This window comes from Camelus ferus, chromosome 6 (genome assembly GCF_009834535.1).
Source record: "Camelus ferus isolate YT-003-E chromosome 6, BCGSAC_Cfer_1.0, whole genome shotgun sequence".
Taxonomy (NCBI): domain Eukaryota; kingdom Metazoa; phylum Chordata; class Mammalia; order Artiodactyla; family Camelidae; genus Camelus; species Camelus ferus.
In genome coordinates this window covers 61,137,199-61,153,744 of record NC_045701.1, presented here as the reverse complement: position 1 = coordinate 61,153,744, position 16,546 = coordinate 61,137,199, and the positions used below count along the sequence as shown (strand labels likewise).

Below are 16,546 nucleotides of genomic sequence, written 5' to 3'. Positions count from 1 at the left end.
CCCCACCTCAGCCCCCAAGAAGTCACACTATGTGGCCTATCTGAAACTCCAAGTTTAATTTGCCTATTTCTCAGTTTGGTATATCTTTTAAATATTTTTAAATCTACAAGTCCCCCTCTAGCTCATTCTTTTCTTTAGAATTGTTTGTTGACGGGCCTGGGCCTTTCATCCTGCAGAGTCCCCACAGTCCGGGTCCTGCTGGCTGCATACTCACTGTAGTTCAGCATGTTACTCCATCCTCTGCATTTCCTGTCAGTTAGAAACTGGATCCAGAGGCTTGATCAGACTCAGGTTCGATCCCTTTGCAGGACTGTAGGATCTGTGTTCTTTCATCAGGTGACACATGATTATCTACTTGCATATTTTTATGGTGTTAGCAACTGTTGACACAGTGCCTAGATCCGTTAATTCACTGGGAGTTGCAAAATGAAGATACTCAAATTTTATTGTGCTTCAGTTAGAATACTTTCATAGAAGATACTTCCTCCCAACTACTATTCGGTTACCCAGTATGCAGTTCACATACGTACATACTTGACACTTTTCCATTATTTACCAGTTTTTAAGGTAATGAATTGGTTTCTTATCCTCTGAGCGTACCTACATAGTTTCTAAAAAATATCCTTATGTACTAATGAATTTAAAACAAATGATAAATTTCAATGCATTGCAGTTTTTACCTATTATTGAAGTGCAGATTATCCTATCTTTGGCAAATAAGAGCCCCTTCAAGTTGGCTCCTGTGTCCTTTTGATACAGTAGTCTTGGCTACATTGTATGACCAGAACCTCATCTTGTATAATGCTGCCTCTGGAATCAGCCATTAGTCTTTTCTCCAGGAAGCTCTAGTTTGTGAAGTATATTTTAAGATCACAATCTTGGTCCCACAGATATTTACTGCTACTAGGTTGGTCATTGTTTCTTGGTTCATTTAACAGATAAAAATGAAGAGAAAAATACTAGTATGTGTGTCTGTGTCTCTGTGTATGTGTGTATACACACACACACACACACATATATATATACAAATAAAATTTCTTATGAGTTCATACAGATATATTTAACTAAAATTCAGTACAGTAGGACTTTATTTACCCCTCCTGTATTATATCTTCAACTACTTTTCTTCCACATTGAGGATGCTGGGGATGACAGAATTAAAATTCACATAATTGTTCAATTGCCTTATGGGACATTACAAATATAACAACCTCAGAATAACAATACTAATACCATCACCACCAATATGGTTACTGAAAATACACAAAAACAGGTTTTTGCATATGCTTGTTCCGTTCTCCCGCGCGAACTATTATTTTTGGTAGTTGTACTGTCTCTCCATTGTCAGAGCACACAGCCATCGTGTAGTCTTTCTGTCAATGTCTCTCTGGGTGTTTTCGTTTTCTGAAAGATACTCACTAATAGTAGAAAAAAATACATGGGAACGATATTCCCTGACTTCTTTTATGTTGGTGATAAAGTGTGTGCCTTTTATTCTTAAAAACCAGTTTTGCTGGTTCACATTTCCTTCTTGGAGTCACTTAAATGTATTTCTCCCTCTGCTTCACTCTAATCAATAGGCAAATCGTGGAGCTTTTGTTTTCTACCATCATATCTTTTGTATCTTTCTCTCCTCTTTAATCTTGTTGTCACTGCCTTCACTCCTAATGAGGTGATTGTGAGACAAGGTGAAGTCTGTATTTGTAATCTGTGAAATATCATATGATTGTTTCACAGTGATGTAAACAGTTTCCAGCAGTGCTTCCTTTGCCACTCTTCACACAGTCATTAGTTATACTATTAAAGTGCAGGACAGGCCATGGCTGTCTTTACTTGGAACACTTTTAGTGGTTCCCTCCTTGAAATAGGATTAAGCAGACTGTCCCACGGCATTCAGGGTTCTCCCTCTCGACTTGGCCTTCTCTCTGTGGCCTGTAGGTTTTCCAGTCCTGGGCCAACTCTGCTCATCACCCTCTGGGAAGATCATGCTCATGCTACTCTTTGACAAAAAATACTCTCTTTTCTTGAAGGCTCAGCTGTGATTAAACTCAAACACTACTTGACTTGTGAGGTCGTAACTAAATTCCCTCAAATTCAAAATGAATTTTTTTTCTTGTGTGCTTAGCCTGTTCTGATCCTATAGTGCTTATTTTATTTTTTCCTATTTTATCACTTTTGGGCGGTCCTTTCTTATTATAAATTAAAAATTCTTGAGAGCAGGATTTCTTTTTCCTGCCTGTCTTTATCCCTCTATGGCACAAAGCACATGTTCCAGCTTAAGTGTAGAGTTAGGCTTAGAGTTAGGATACTAGATATATTCATTGAATGGGGTCAATAGGGCAGCCATCATTGCTCCCATTTGACAGATGTGAAAGTTTTAAAACTTAGTTTTCAACTCTAAATGCTTTCTTAGAAAAAGAAAACAAGAATTTCAAGATGTAACTGCTTTTCAATTTAGTCTTTTTTTGAATTTTTTTTTTTATAGTATGCTACTAACTTTCTTGATTTGGGCACATCTTTGGGTTTCTATATATACCAAATTTGTTCTTAACACTCATAGTGCCAAACTCAGGATTATCATCCTGCCTGTTACTATATCTTCTACCTCCTCAAAGGTAGCTGCTACCTCGTCCCTTACTTACCCATCAGGATTCTCTCTGATTTTTAATGTCTACTTAATAAGAGCTATTTAGCTGATTCTTTGTGGGTGTGAATAAAAATTCGTAAGCTAAATCAGTGATTTTTTGGTAGATAAGAATTATCTGCTTCTCTGAAAGTGTCAAACTTGTATCCATCATAATTTTTCAACAAAATGATTTTGGACATCAAACACTGAAGATTGGCAGGCATCAATTCTAAATGTTTCAAAGATTCTATTCTAATACACTACACCTGTATAATTTCTAAGTTTTAATGCTCATCATCTTGCTCTTTCTGTTCTTTTCCTTTAAAATATTACTTTATGACACTGGCTGTTTGTAAATAATCAAAGTCAATTTAAAATTACATAACTTAAAAACTCATACTGTTTTTCATTTATAAATAAATATTTATGTGCATATGTATTCATAATAAAGTTTGTGAGCCAACTACAACAATCAGTTATAGTGAAAGGCTGACTAATAAAAGTAAATACATGAATTAAGTCCATTCTGTAGAAGAATCATTAAATAGAGCTATCCCTACACCCCCACATACACTCACAGGAAACTACCTCAGTAAGCTTCAAATGCTGTATTTTTTTGGATTCACTGGCTGTATTGGATAGCTATTCTTACTGATGAATAACTGAAATAATTTTTATGAAATCATTTTATCTATATCATTAACTCACCAAATGATGTGTTTCACGTTAGAAAAGAAACAGTCTGTCTATAAAACAGCATCTCAGGGGACCACAATATCCAAAGCGTACCGTGATCTGTTTTACTCCTTTAATTATGTTGTAACTCTTTTGTCTCTGTTTCACCTTTAAATTTTTCAGTTTTCTACTCTGTGAATCTTTAACATTTACTTCTATTTTACAATCCTGTTTCCTGTGCTTTAGAAGTGAAATACTGCATAAGATTTGATGCAAAGAGCTGAGAAAATATAAATAGACCAAACAACAACTTTCATGTTGAGTGTGAGCTTTTCTACTAATTTTAGGGCTTTGGGGGAAGGTTAGTTCTCTCAAGCTCTAAGACGTTTCTAGCTAAGACTACTTTCACCCAGTGGGAACTGACCTAAAAACTAGCATTAAATATGCTATAGTCATAAAGTTGAACAGGATTTCCCAGCCCTGAAACTGTGCAAAATCTTTGTGATGAAAAAAAGAGTGCTTCTCTGGTGGATAGTCCATGCATAATCTCACGTCTTCACAGCCTGTGATATCTGCACATTACTCAGTGTAAATGGGCGTAGTATTTCCCGAAGAAGAACATTAGTCCGCCTTACTGTGGCTTGTAAATTAATGAATTGGTTCACAAGACAACCACCTTCCCAGAAGTGCCTTAAAAGTTTGTTATTAATTGAGTGCCTATTAGGTGATAACAGAAAACTGGATAAAGCAAAAACACTGTGCTGTGGTAGATTATGTTAATCTCTAATTGGTGTAATGTGTATCCTAAGGGAAATTCTATGTTATAAAACAAATAGTGTTGCTTACATGTAATGTATGTTCTGATATTGGGAGCAAAATTATCCACATTTAGTAATTTTACTATGCTTCTATAAACTTTTCTGGGGAGAGGAGCAGAGGCTAGGTTTTACTTTGGCTGAGTCAGCTAACTTTCCTGTTACTTTTCAGCCTTATAATCTCATAATGAGATTTGGAGTTGTTGAGGCTCTAGATTTTAAAGTCCTCTCCTTTTTTTTTTTCTTGTTGACAATGAGACAGAAAAAATACTACCTTGAAAATATAATTTGATGCTTTTTTTAGTTGATTTACTGTAAAATTATAGATGTAAAGAAACCTTAAACATTAGGTTTTGTTCATCACGTTTCTTTCAGAATCAGGGGACCAGATGGTCATTCAGGTAGCTTGATAACTTGATCCAGGCCACATTGTTAGTGATAGAGCCTCATTTCTGGCCCTTAATCTCACATTTCCCAATTTTTTCTTCTGTTTTTTGGTCTCCTTCTCTCCTTTTCTCATTCTTTTTTTTTTTCTTTTCTTTTCAGTAAGTATTTGGTGAACTCGTGAACTGTTTTAGGCATTGGGGTTGATGGGAGTGGACTAAAGAGAGAAAATTCCCTGCCCTTATGAGTTTGTATTCTATTTTAATGCAATTTTTATCACTTCATAAGCTTTTTATTTCCCCAGATACTAAAAAAGATAAATAATTAAATTTTAAAATGTTGATAAAAATATGGTGAGAATTTTAAAATCATCAGTTAGGTAAAATAAAACACTACATTTAAATGCCTCCACAATTAAAAATGGTCTATATTGGCAATGGAAAATTTATGTATATATTGCATATTTTTTACCTGTTACAAAAATGCATGTATCAATCAATGAAAATTTATTTACTATTCTATAGATCTATGTACATATATTATTAATTCAGTTTTATTAAAAAGTACAAGGAAAGACAGCTGTGAAAATAATTTACCTTTTTAAAATAAAAGTTTGACAGATTCATTACAGAAATATTTGGAAAAAAAAAAGAAGCAAAACAATAAACACATCATTGAAGGCAATCGCTGTAAATGTTAAATGCATTTTCTTTTAGTGTTGTATCCCTTTTGGTTTTTAACACAATTTATTATCAATTGACAAATTAATAAAAGCCTATATTATATAAATAATGCAAAATATAAAATGTAATATATTTTGATTTCTATCACGATTATTTTTCTTTAAGAAAATAAATAGTAGACTTTTAGTTGACAATTCTTTTAGTCTTAGAGTTTCAATTTTATTTTTATGTACTTTGTTACAGCTGTAACAATGAACATTTTATTCTTCATATATTTATTTTTTCCTTCAACATTATAAGATTTGCAATTTTGCATGTTATTTCTAAAACTAGTTTTAATTCTATAGGAATTGATACTTGATATATATAGAGGTATACATAGATTTCTGTTATCATTGGGTATTTTATTTATTTTTACCAATCTGAAGTCATGATTAATAGCACTCCAATGAATATTACATATGTTGGTTCTAAATCTTTTGATTTATTCCCGGAAGTTAAATCACTGAATGAGAGGCCTTGATTATTGTAGATACTATACAGGAAAATCAAATAGTTGAAAAGTAGTGGACACTTATAAATGAGTCAGAGGTGGTATTATAAATAATAACTTGAGAAAATGTTACAGAAATGAATCAGGAAGAAATGTAATCCTTTTTCTATTTCTTCAAGGAAAATTCCAGTACAGGAAGAGTAACAATTACCATGGAGGAAAAGGAACGAGAAGGGATCAAAGCAGTCCTTTAAAAGCCCTGTTGTGTCCATGGCACCAGGGACTATGATAATATAACAGCTGTCGATCTTGTCTGTTTAAAAATTAATGCATGTAAATCATAAGGCAAAATAAAGCCCATCCATTAGCCCCTAATGAGAGAAGACCTACTGTTTAATGCGCTTGCTTTGTGTACACGTGTGTATGTTTCTTGGGACGAGAGGGTTCCTAAAATGGGATCGTGCTGTATGTGTGATTTGATATCCTGCTTTTATTATTTTACGTAATGTGAACGTTTCTGTGTCACTTTTCTAAAATTTTGTGATATTTAGTGGCTGCATAATATTCCTTAATTTATTTATTTATTCATTCATGTTTATCTTGTTTCTACCTTTTTTGTTTATTCTAACTATCCCTTCAGTGAACATTTTTATAAGTAAATTTGGTACTTCTGATAATGCAATTAGAATAAATAACTGTAATTGGAATTACTAGTTTAAAGAGAATGCCACTTACAGATTTCTGAAACTTACATGTGTAAGTGGAGGCAGAGTGTATTTTTTAAATTTCTGTAATTAAAGTCACTCATGATGTAACTTAAGTTACTCGTGATGGTGTGTAACCCCAGATGCCTTATTTTGCTCTCAGGTCCCTAGTTATCCTTTCTTGGACAAATATATGGCCATTAGACAATTAAGTTGTTCATCAGTATCACTAACTAAAAGAAATTTTTGGAGGGTCCAGAAACAAATGAGACTGCTCAAGATTTATTAAATATCCATTATGGTTATTTTATGCTGATCATTTGATCGCATGGTGGTTTTAACCACCTTCTCAACAGCACAGTATCTCTTCCCATCCCAAAGTGCCTCGTGCTTCTCTAAGGACTTCCAAACTGCCTGCCTGGGGTGGGCAAAGAGTCTGTCATCTCACTCACTCAGCCTTCACCTCTCTCTCTGTCTCTCTCTCTCTCTCCCCCTCGCCCTCTCTCCCTCTTTCTCATTTCTCTGATTGCATGCTATCTTTTCTCTCTGCTTGTCTGACTGGCCTGAAGTGTTATAAGTCACCTTCTTCCTTTTTTTCAGTCAGTTCTGACTTTAATCTTCATGGAGAGAGCAGATATTTGCTCCCCTCTGTGGTTAGAGTGCAGAAGGAGTAAGTCTTTGGTAGAGTTGCTCTAGGAAGATCCTCTCCACCTGGGTATGCACCCTGTTTTTAACACTTCCCCTTTTCCCACAGAACAAAGGACGCAGTAGATGACCCTTCAGAAGCCAGGGGCACTCATAGAACTGCCTCTGCAGAAAAGCCTTTCATCACTTAATCTCTGAAACTCCCTCACTTCTCTTTGTTTGGGCCACTAAGTACTCTTCATTCAGAATGGTGAACTGTTGATTTCAGGTTGCCAGTGGATGTTGCTCTGAAGTGAATGGTTGACTTCTGTGTTTTAGAATTCTAGAATTTTAAAAAGGCATCCACATTTGACTACAGTGGCTCACTCTTTATGGAGCTGTCGATGGCAGAGCTAATCTGGGGCTCCAGGATTTACCTATTTTAGCTCCTTTGGCCTCTGATTGCAGGCTGGGGCTCGTGCTGGGCTCTGAGGCCCTGCATAAAGCTTTGGCTCAGTGGAGAGGAAAGGGTATCCTTAGGGAATAAATTATGGTGAGTTTCAGTTTGCTGGAGCACAAGACTTAGTTGCTGAATAATGTATGTTTAATATATGTTGAATTGATTCCAGGTTTATAAAGGCTGTTACAGTAGATCCTTGTATATTGCATTTTACTATCATTCCTACCAGAAGAGAACAGAAGAAAGGGTGAAACTAAGACATCACCTTTGCTCCTTCTAGTCAGAAACTATTTGTTAAAATGAAGTTTTTGGCTTCTCTGTTGGATTCCATTTTTTTATGCCACTCCAGATTTCTGTCAAGTGCTAAATTCAGGATGACATTACTTTACGTATTATATGAAAGTGTTGTCCATTGTTATATGTATATAGATGGATTTATATACTCAGACTCTAAGTTATGCTACAAGATCAACACCATATGTGAAACTGAATGAAAAACAGTGATTAGGATAAAAGCTAGTGTAGATACTTGAATATGTATCTTATGCTATTTTCCAGGGAAAGGGGATGTATTTGGAGACATCTTCTGGAAGGAAACCACCCTTGCTCACGCGTGTGCCAATGTCCGTGCACTGACATACTGTGACCTCCACATCATCAAGCGAGAAGCCTTGCTCAAAGTCCTGGACTTCTACACAGCTTTTGCAAACTCATTCTCAAGGAATCTCACTCTTACCTGCAATCTAAGGAAACGGGTATGTTGTCTGGATCCACTCCCTTTATTAGCATCTGGAGGGTTAATGCTTCACACTCTATTAGTTGAGTCTTGGTAAAGTGATTTCACTTTGTGGTAGAACAGTCCCATCAATGTAAAGTGACAGATTTTCTTTCCTTTTTTTTAAAATATTTTGTTCACATTTTAAAGGGGGGAAAAACCCTGAGTACGTGGGTAAACATTTAAATCTTTATCATTTAAGTGCAGAATGAAAACCAGACTTGAGAAACAAACTCTACTATGATATAATTAGTTAATTCTTGGGGTTTGTAATACTGCCATAAAATTAATATTGGTGTCTCTTACTTTATTATGTAGATTTTTTAAAGCTGGTGAGGTTAATCAAACTGGTGGCTTGGTTTATATTCCTGACTCTCCTTAAACCCCCCTCTCATTTAATAACCAATTCATAAAGCTCATTCGCCATTAATTTTTCCAAAGCACACTCTCTCAAAAAATAATTAGCCATACTGACATATCCTACAAACAGATATAGGAATCCTTTAGTTTGCACAGCTGCTGCAAATTTAATCTTCATTGCTGCTTTCGTTTTTATTGATGAGTGTGACACAAATTTAATTTGCATGAAGAATTCTCCTAGCTCTGATTTATAGGTCGTTGGACATTGGCTAGGGCCCTTTCATTGCCAAGAATGAAATAGATGTTTGGATAACTGCACTTAAGGAATTTCATCTAAGATGATTGCCTGTCTATGATGAAGTATTTTGAAATAACAAGCCTTCCCTTCCATTAACCCCTTAAATAGAACCTTCCTGGTAGTTATCATGGAGAAAAAAAAGCAATCCAAGAGACAAATTAACATCTTTACCGCAGCAACACAGAAATGACCATAAGCAAGTCATTGTAATTTCTCTGCTCGGGGTTCTAACAGAGGATAAAACTGCAGGAGTCATATGCGTACCAGTGTCACAACACTTGATTTATAGTTGAATAGAAGTTTCAGTTTATATTTTGTTAACAAATAGTTGTTGAGCATCCATGACCAAGCTGCAAGGCAAAATGTAAAGAGCTATAGCGAGCCAAAGACTAAATACACAGTTCTGATGCTCCAGGAGCTGACAGCCAAGTGTGAACATTATATGAAATACAAATATGTGAAACATCTGTTTGAACAAGACATTGAAAGTCAAGTTAGTGATCAATGTGGAAGGCGGGTGCCAAATATGAACTCAACAGGGCACATGCTCATTCATTAGGGAGCTCGGAGTCCCATCAAATACTGCATGGAAATAAATCTCCTTAGGTCTGTTTACCTTCTCCAGTGACAAATGCCTCTTCTACAAGGCTGCCTGGTGGATATTTGAAACTCACATCTTATTAAGTCTTTCCAATATATATTTTGCCAGTTTTAGGAGCTTCCCACGTACTGCGAGTTTACCAAAACCTAAATCTGTCTGCATAGTCCTCAGAACAGATATTATTTGTCACTGTCCTCCTCAAAGCATGTTGTTTACACACGATCTCATCTGATGTTTATAATATTCCTGTGAAAAGGGCAGTTATTTTCCTTTCAAAACACATAAGGAAACTCAGACCCAGAAGGATTAATATTAAATAACCAATTGAGGTATTTGCAGTGCAAAGTCTCAAAGAGGGATAATTAAGACAACTCACCAGTAGAAAATAAATTTTAGTTCTTCAAAATGAGCTCATCACAAAGCTCTATCATCTCTTTTGTCTTTAACACATCTGAGCACATGCACGTCACACACGTGTGTGTGCATGCGCACACACATGCACACATTGGTTATGAGAACTGAGTGCACATACCAGCCTACTTATCTCTAACAGGTGTGGAAGTTAGAGACAGAAAACATGTGCTGCTTTTTTTAAAATTGAAGTTCAGTTGTTTACAATGTGTCAGTCTCTGGTGTACAGCACAATGTCCCAGTCATGCATATACATACATACATGTTCTTTTTCATTAAAGGTTATTTCAAGATATTGAACATAGTTCCCTGTGCCATACAGAAGAAACATTTTAAAAATCTATTTTTATATATAAGATTTGTAAGTCTCAAACTCCCGAATTTATCCCTTCCACCCCCTTTCCCCACTAACCATTAGATTGTTCATTATGTCTGCGAGTTTTTTTAATGGGACCCTGGGATGGTTTGCCTGCCTCTGCTCGTGCCTGTGTGCAAGTTGTATCAAATGGGCTCTTCCCTTTATAACTTGTTCCTTGCTATAACGTGTGTCAGGTTTTTATTTTATTAATTTTTTATTTTTGTCCTTTAAAAAATATTTCCAGCCCTTCTGCAATTGCTGGATGGTCTCCATAACTTGAATGTGGGTTCAGGGGTATTGTTAATTAGTCACTTTGTTCTCAGAAAAAAAGTATTCTTATAAAAAAGAGAAACTGTGAGCAAATATCCTGCAATGATTCATGAGAATAACTACCATTTTGAAAGCCTATTTTACAGGCATGCACTTCAACATCTTTTACATATAATAATTAATCTTATTAAATATCAACAACCCACAAATGAGGCAGTATAATCTCCATTTCATCCATGAGGAGGTTGAGGTTCTGAGAGTTAGACAGCAAGTTGCCAAATAAATTATGTGCTGGAGCCTGGATTTGAATGCATCTCTGTCTAATTCGAAAACCCATATTCTTTAGACCATGTTGCTTCGGTTTGTCAAAATAGCGGACATTTTTCCCCCACAACAATAACTTACAGACCCACTCTCAGCAATATATAGAGTTTCTCCATTCAGTTAGTTACTTTAACTTCATTCCCCCATTGAGCTATTAACAAAAAATACTTTGTTCTTATTGCTACTATTTTAAGCATTCTTGTAATGAACCTTGGTTGTGAATCGTAGAATCAAGACTATGTCCTTAGTCATTGATTTCTCCTAGTTATCATAACCATTAATTAAGGGCATGCTTCTACTACGTTGGGGGAGCAGATTTGGAACCCAGGTTTTCAGCCATCATAGATGACAGCTCTGGCCACATGAGCACATGCTGTGGCTCAGTGGAGAGTTTTGTAGAGTGTGTAGTTCTCTGGCTACAGTAGGAAGGAGTGAGATAGTGCTTTAGCTGTCTGCCTCCATCTCCATTAAAATAATATATATAAATTATATAAGTATAAATTTATAAATGTTGTATAAATACAGCTCCCACTAACCATCCTTAAGTCCCTCTATATAAAACTTCTAGACCTGTAACTGGTAATTTCATCCAACAGTTAGAGCAGGGGTTGGCAAACTTTTTCTGGCAAAGACCAGATAGTAGTTATTTTAGAATTTGAGAGCCATACAGTTTCTGTCTCAACTCCTTGACTCTGCCATTGAAGTGTGATATTAGCTGTCTTAACTTGGGCTGCCATTATAAAAGACATGCAGTGGGTGGCTTAAACAACAGGAATTCATTTCTGCCACTTCTGGAGGTTGGTTAAGAAGTCCAAGATCAAGGTGTTGGCCACTTTGGTTCCCCAAAAAGGGCTCTTTTCTTTCTGGTTTGGAGACGTCTGTCTTCTCTCTGTGCCCTCACATGGTGGGAGAGAGAGAGAGGAAGCGATCTCTCCAGTGCCTCTTCTTACAGAGACACTAATTTTATTGTGAGGACTCTCATGACCTCATCTAATCCTAATTATCTCCCCAAACCCTTTCTTCAAATAGCATCATATTGGGATATAATACATGTATATATGTATTTATATTACATATATTTATATTAATTTGGGAGGGACACAGTTCAGTCATAGTAGCAGCTAAAGATTGTATATAAATAAATAAGCATAGTTGTGTTTCAATAAAACTTTATTTACAAAACAGGCAGCTTCTAATGGGCCTTAGTGTGTCAGTAGCTGAGAGGAGACGACTGGAGATTTGATGGGGATGACAGTGGCTATGCAGAGAGAATTCTCTCCCTTTATTAGAAAACAAATTTCTCCTAATTGCCAGCCAGCCAGAGGGTTCTCATGAGATGGAAAATGCCATCTATGAGATGTGACTACACACAAAAACAAAATCCCAATGAAAACAAAACGAAAAAAGAGGTGGCTGCAGGAGCCAGGTAGGTAACACATGAGCGAGGCAAGCCTTATGTGGCTGTGAAGACCGGAGAGCTCACACCATATGTAAATGGGCAGCTGCTACTCAGCCTGATTGAACATTGCCTTGGATGCCATCCCGGTGTTGCTTGGGCTGACTGCATATATGTTTTTCCCAAAAAGCCAGAAGTATGAATTTTTATGTGAAATCACATTAGTTTGGTAACTAATTACTTTTTTAAAAAAAAACACTACAGTGAAACAAAACAAATCTACTTGTTCTTGGTTGACAGTTTGTGAACTGAATGGAATGAGTCAGTGAATCCCTGATCTCATGATACCAGAAGCTTAAAGTTTTTACCTGGATCCTATAAATTTGGATGAAAAAAATCATTACATTGTTATTTTCTTTAATTCCAAAGTGAAATTTAGGTTTTCTTGCAATTATGAAGGTTGACAAAAAACTGCAATATTATTAGAGGTACCAAGAGAAATGATAGATATTTGCATATCATACTGTTTTTGTTGAAGATACCCCGAAATGTTTGCACTCATCAGTCCTTAATAATGATGACAGTTATTAGACCTGTTGCTAAGATAATACTACTGTGTTAATAAAAAAGCACATAGATCACTATCTTGTGAATTAGTTTTAACATTTTGATAACTGAATTCCAGTACCAAATGTGTCCTTTGCAGTACTGTGTATTTTATTTTGTGCGTTTGAGCAGCTCTTTTGGAAGGAGGTCTGTTCTGCAGACTTTACCAGAGTGCTGGAGAGTATGATCCCTCAGATGAGAGTCAGAAACTGAATGAAGTTGAGCCAAAGGACTGGTTGGGGAATATTTTTCAATAATAAGAAAACAATTCCATACTTCCTAATAATTTTAAACATATTCAGAAAAGGCATGGGAAAATAACAGAGGAAGTTTTTCTCACATGCTGATTTTATTTATGGATTTCTTTACTTTACCAATTTAAGATACTCTTTCCTGGAATGACTTGAAGGCCAGCCCTCAGGGACAGGTCTAAGAAGGTCTAAGAAGGCACTCAGCACACCCAGCACAGGTTATACCTAAATTTTAAAGAATTCTAATCAGACTTTTATTAAAGTAATCGTGCTTCTGCTCATCTGGATATGTAGCTATGTAATGATGTTTACCATTTGTGTGGGTTAACATAGCAGGCATGACTGCTGGACTTTGAAAGACCTGCTTTTAAAGTAGGCCCTTGGCTGGCCTCTGAGAACTTGAATTTCAAGAGGGTTCCCACCACTCTGATAAGAGTGGCTCACTATGCCTGCTTTCCTACTATTTATTCAAACAAAGTGGCTTATGCTAAACATTTACTCTCCTTCAAGGAGTCTGGAATTTTGGCAGGTGCCAGACAGAGGATACCTATGTGACTAAGTTCTAATAAAACCCCTGGGTGCTGAGTCCCTGATGAGCATCCCTGGTGGCAACATTTTGCAAGCGTTGTCTCAACTTGTTGCTGGAGAAATTAGAGAGAGGACCCTTGGAAACTTATTCATGGAGTGGAGCCCAGTGGACATTGATCCCAAATGATGTCAAACTGATGCTTGCCCCTAAGTTGTGATCTCAAAGAAATGCCTCTGTTGTTGCCTCAGAGACCCGTCTTGCTCCTCATTTATACCCCTTTGTACCATACATTTCTATACCCCTTAATTTAAGACACAGGCTACCCTGGGACACCCTAATGATATTCATTTAATTATGAATTGTGTTAGTGTGCTCAGATAGCCATAACAGTATGAGTCAGACTGGGTGGTTAAGCAGAAATGTATCTTCTCACAGCCTGGAGGCTCGAAGTCCAAGACCCAGTGCTGCAGGGTTGGTGTCTGGTGACAGTTCTCTCCTTGGGCTGCAGGTGTGCCTTCTTGCTGTGCGTTCACACGGCCTTTTCTCTGTGCTCACTTGTGTTGAAAGAGAGGGTCACCTCTCTGGTGTCTCTTTTTATAAGGATTCTTCTGGACCCAGGGCCCACGCTTATGCCTCCATTTAACCACAATCGCTTCTTTAGGGGCCTCGCCTTTAAACACAGCCACATCAGGGGGTAGGGTTTCAGGATGTGAATTTCGGGTGGGAGAGGGGAGAGGTAGGACACAAATATGCAGTTCGTAACAACATCGTGTTTTTTTTTTTAATTTAATGTAAAGGAGTAATTTTTAGAAATATTCTACAATCAAAGCTTGCAGTGAAATAGGTCCATGTTACTGGGAGCATGCAGCATTGTCAGCCTTCAGTGTTGATCTCTGTAATTTCTGGGCAGTGCATAATAATCAATACTTGCAAAAATGTCCGTGCACTCCTGTAGTGATGTAAGAAAGGATTCCCAGTTTAACTTAGAGAAATTTCCAAGAATGATCAATACAAATTACAAACTGGCAAAACAGAACATAGAGGTATTTGTAGCATTTTTTTTCCACCCCATAAAGCCAGAGTCCTTTTCCACAGATGGCACTGGTTTTGAGTAGAGAGCATTTGCAGCCAGCTGGCAGTTTTGTGGATAAGGGTAGTACCCATGTTCCAGTGGTAAGAAAGAGTGATTTAGACTCACTCTTGCATCAGCACAGACTCAGAATCAGTAACTGTTTTTCTTTCTGAAAGCATTCTTATCACGGTGAACCCGATGGCATAGAATGTCTTTTTCTGTGAGCAATGAAGCATCTCTACAGCAGTTACCTTTCCTGGATGGAAAACATACTGGAACTGGATATCAAACAGGCCTCAAGTACTTGCTTAGTGTGCATGTGTTGCAGACTGCATGTATTTTAATAGTCATTACCAGCATCTTTGAAGAAAGGGTCTAGGAATGTAATAATGGGAGTTCCAACTTCACTACTTCTTTCCTCCCTTCCCCACTCCCTATATCATCTGAACAAAATATGGAAGCACATTCATTGCACAAATCCATGATGTTTTTCCCATGAAAAAGGCATTACAAAAACATTGTTCACAGTTGGAACAAAAGATATATGGTCTCCGTAAAACTCTGAAGTATTCTACAGTATCTTTGCTTACTTCTCTCCCAGCATTGATTGTGGTACGGTAGTTTCCTGTTTACATTTTTGTTTTTTCAGCAGAACAATGAGCTTTGTAAAGTGGGTATTTTCTTTGATCTCTTTATTGCCAATGACCAGAATGGTGCCTGTAGTGTCTGCTTTTTACCTGAAGGAATGAAACGTGAATCAGACACGCTGCCCAGCACAGAATAATCACTGTCATCCAGAGAAATGAAGGGTACCCTTGACAAGTTTGGCAAAGAGCCTGATGAAATAGGGTTATGAAAATGCCCGTTGTTAATTAGTGTTAAATCACAGTTAGAGTTAACTTCCAGCTGCAGTTTCTAACCATTTATGTCTGCAGATTCTGCACAAGGCTGGTGCTTTCAGAATTGTACAGCAGTTTTGACATCGCTGTTGAGTGAATTCAGATCACCTGATGCCAGAGGCTGTGTTTACCAAGATAGTACCTTCATGTCACTCTAAATGACTTTGAAGAGCAGGCTTTTTTCTCACAGCTTCTTATGAAGAATCTGCACACCGCAGACTCTGAGCAGTGTCGTTACAACCCTCGTGACCCCAGTTAGCCATCAGGACTGCACGTGCACTGGGAACCGCTGGCCCTGCTGGCAGCAGCTGCGCTTGCACGTTGTGGTTTGTAGAGCTTCCACCTCTAAGCCGACGTAGCTCCCTGCCTCGCATTTTGCACGCCACCGGCATGACCTCATTTGAGCTTCAAATCAACACCCTAGGGAAGTAAGCTAAGGAATATGAGGTGACCTGCTGGTGGCCACAGAGCTGTTAGCTGCTCTGAGGCGCCAGCTTTGCTTTCTCAGCTCCAGGCTGGCTCTCTTTTCTCTGATGGCGGTAAAAAGAGCAGACTTTGAGCGATTCCAGAAGTTTGTCATGTGCATTTGGATAAAGCAGAGACCTAATTATGCAGTCTTTTGAGCCCTTAAGCTGCTTCTATTTAGAGCTCTCTGTTGGTCTGCTTCCAGACAGAAAAGACACTTTTCCACATTTAGCTACCAGGACATAGGTTCACAGATCCTCATTCTTCAATAGTGCCTCCAAAGCAGTTATTTAAGGGCAGAGTTTCGCAGGTTTCAGAGCGGGGACTGGATTCAATCATTCAGCAACACACTCGGCAGTAGATTGTACTGTCTGCTGTTTAACAACTGCTTTTCCCAAAACTAGTGTTGATTCTGATTGCAAGAAAGTATGTATTTTAGCATAAACAAAAAGGAAATGAATAAGCCT

General features: G+C 37.3%; 1 protein-coding gene across 1 annotated transcript in view; it reads left to right on the top strand.

Moving 5' to 3' along the window:
• Positions 1-16,546, top strand: part of KCNH5 (potassium voltage-gated channel subfamily H member 5) — a 275,740-nt gene that overhangs the window by 214,187 nt on the left and 45,007 nt on the right. Inside the window, exon 10 of the mRNA XM_032482152.1 lies at positions 8,023-8,219. Coding sequence (XP_032338043.1) covers positions 8,023-8,219 — 197 coding nt within the window. The remainder of the gene's footprint in view (positions 1-8,022; positions 8,220-16,546) is intronic.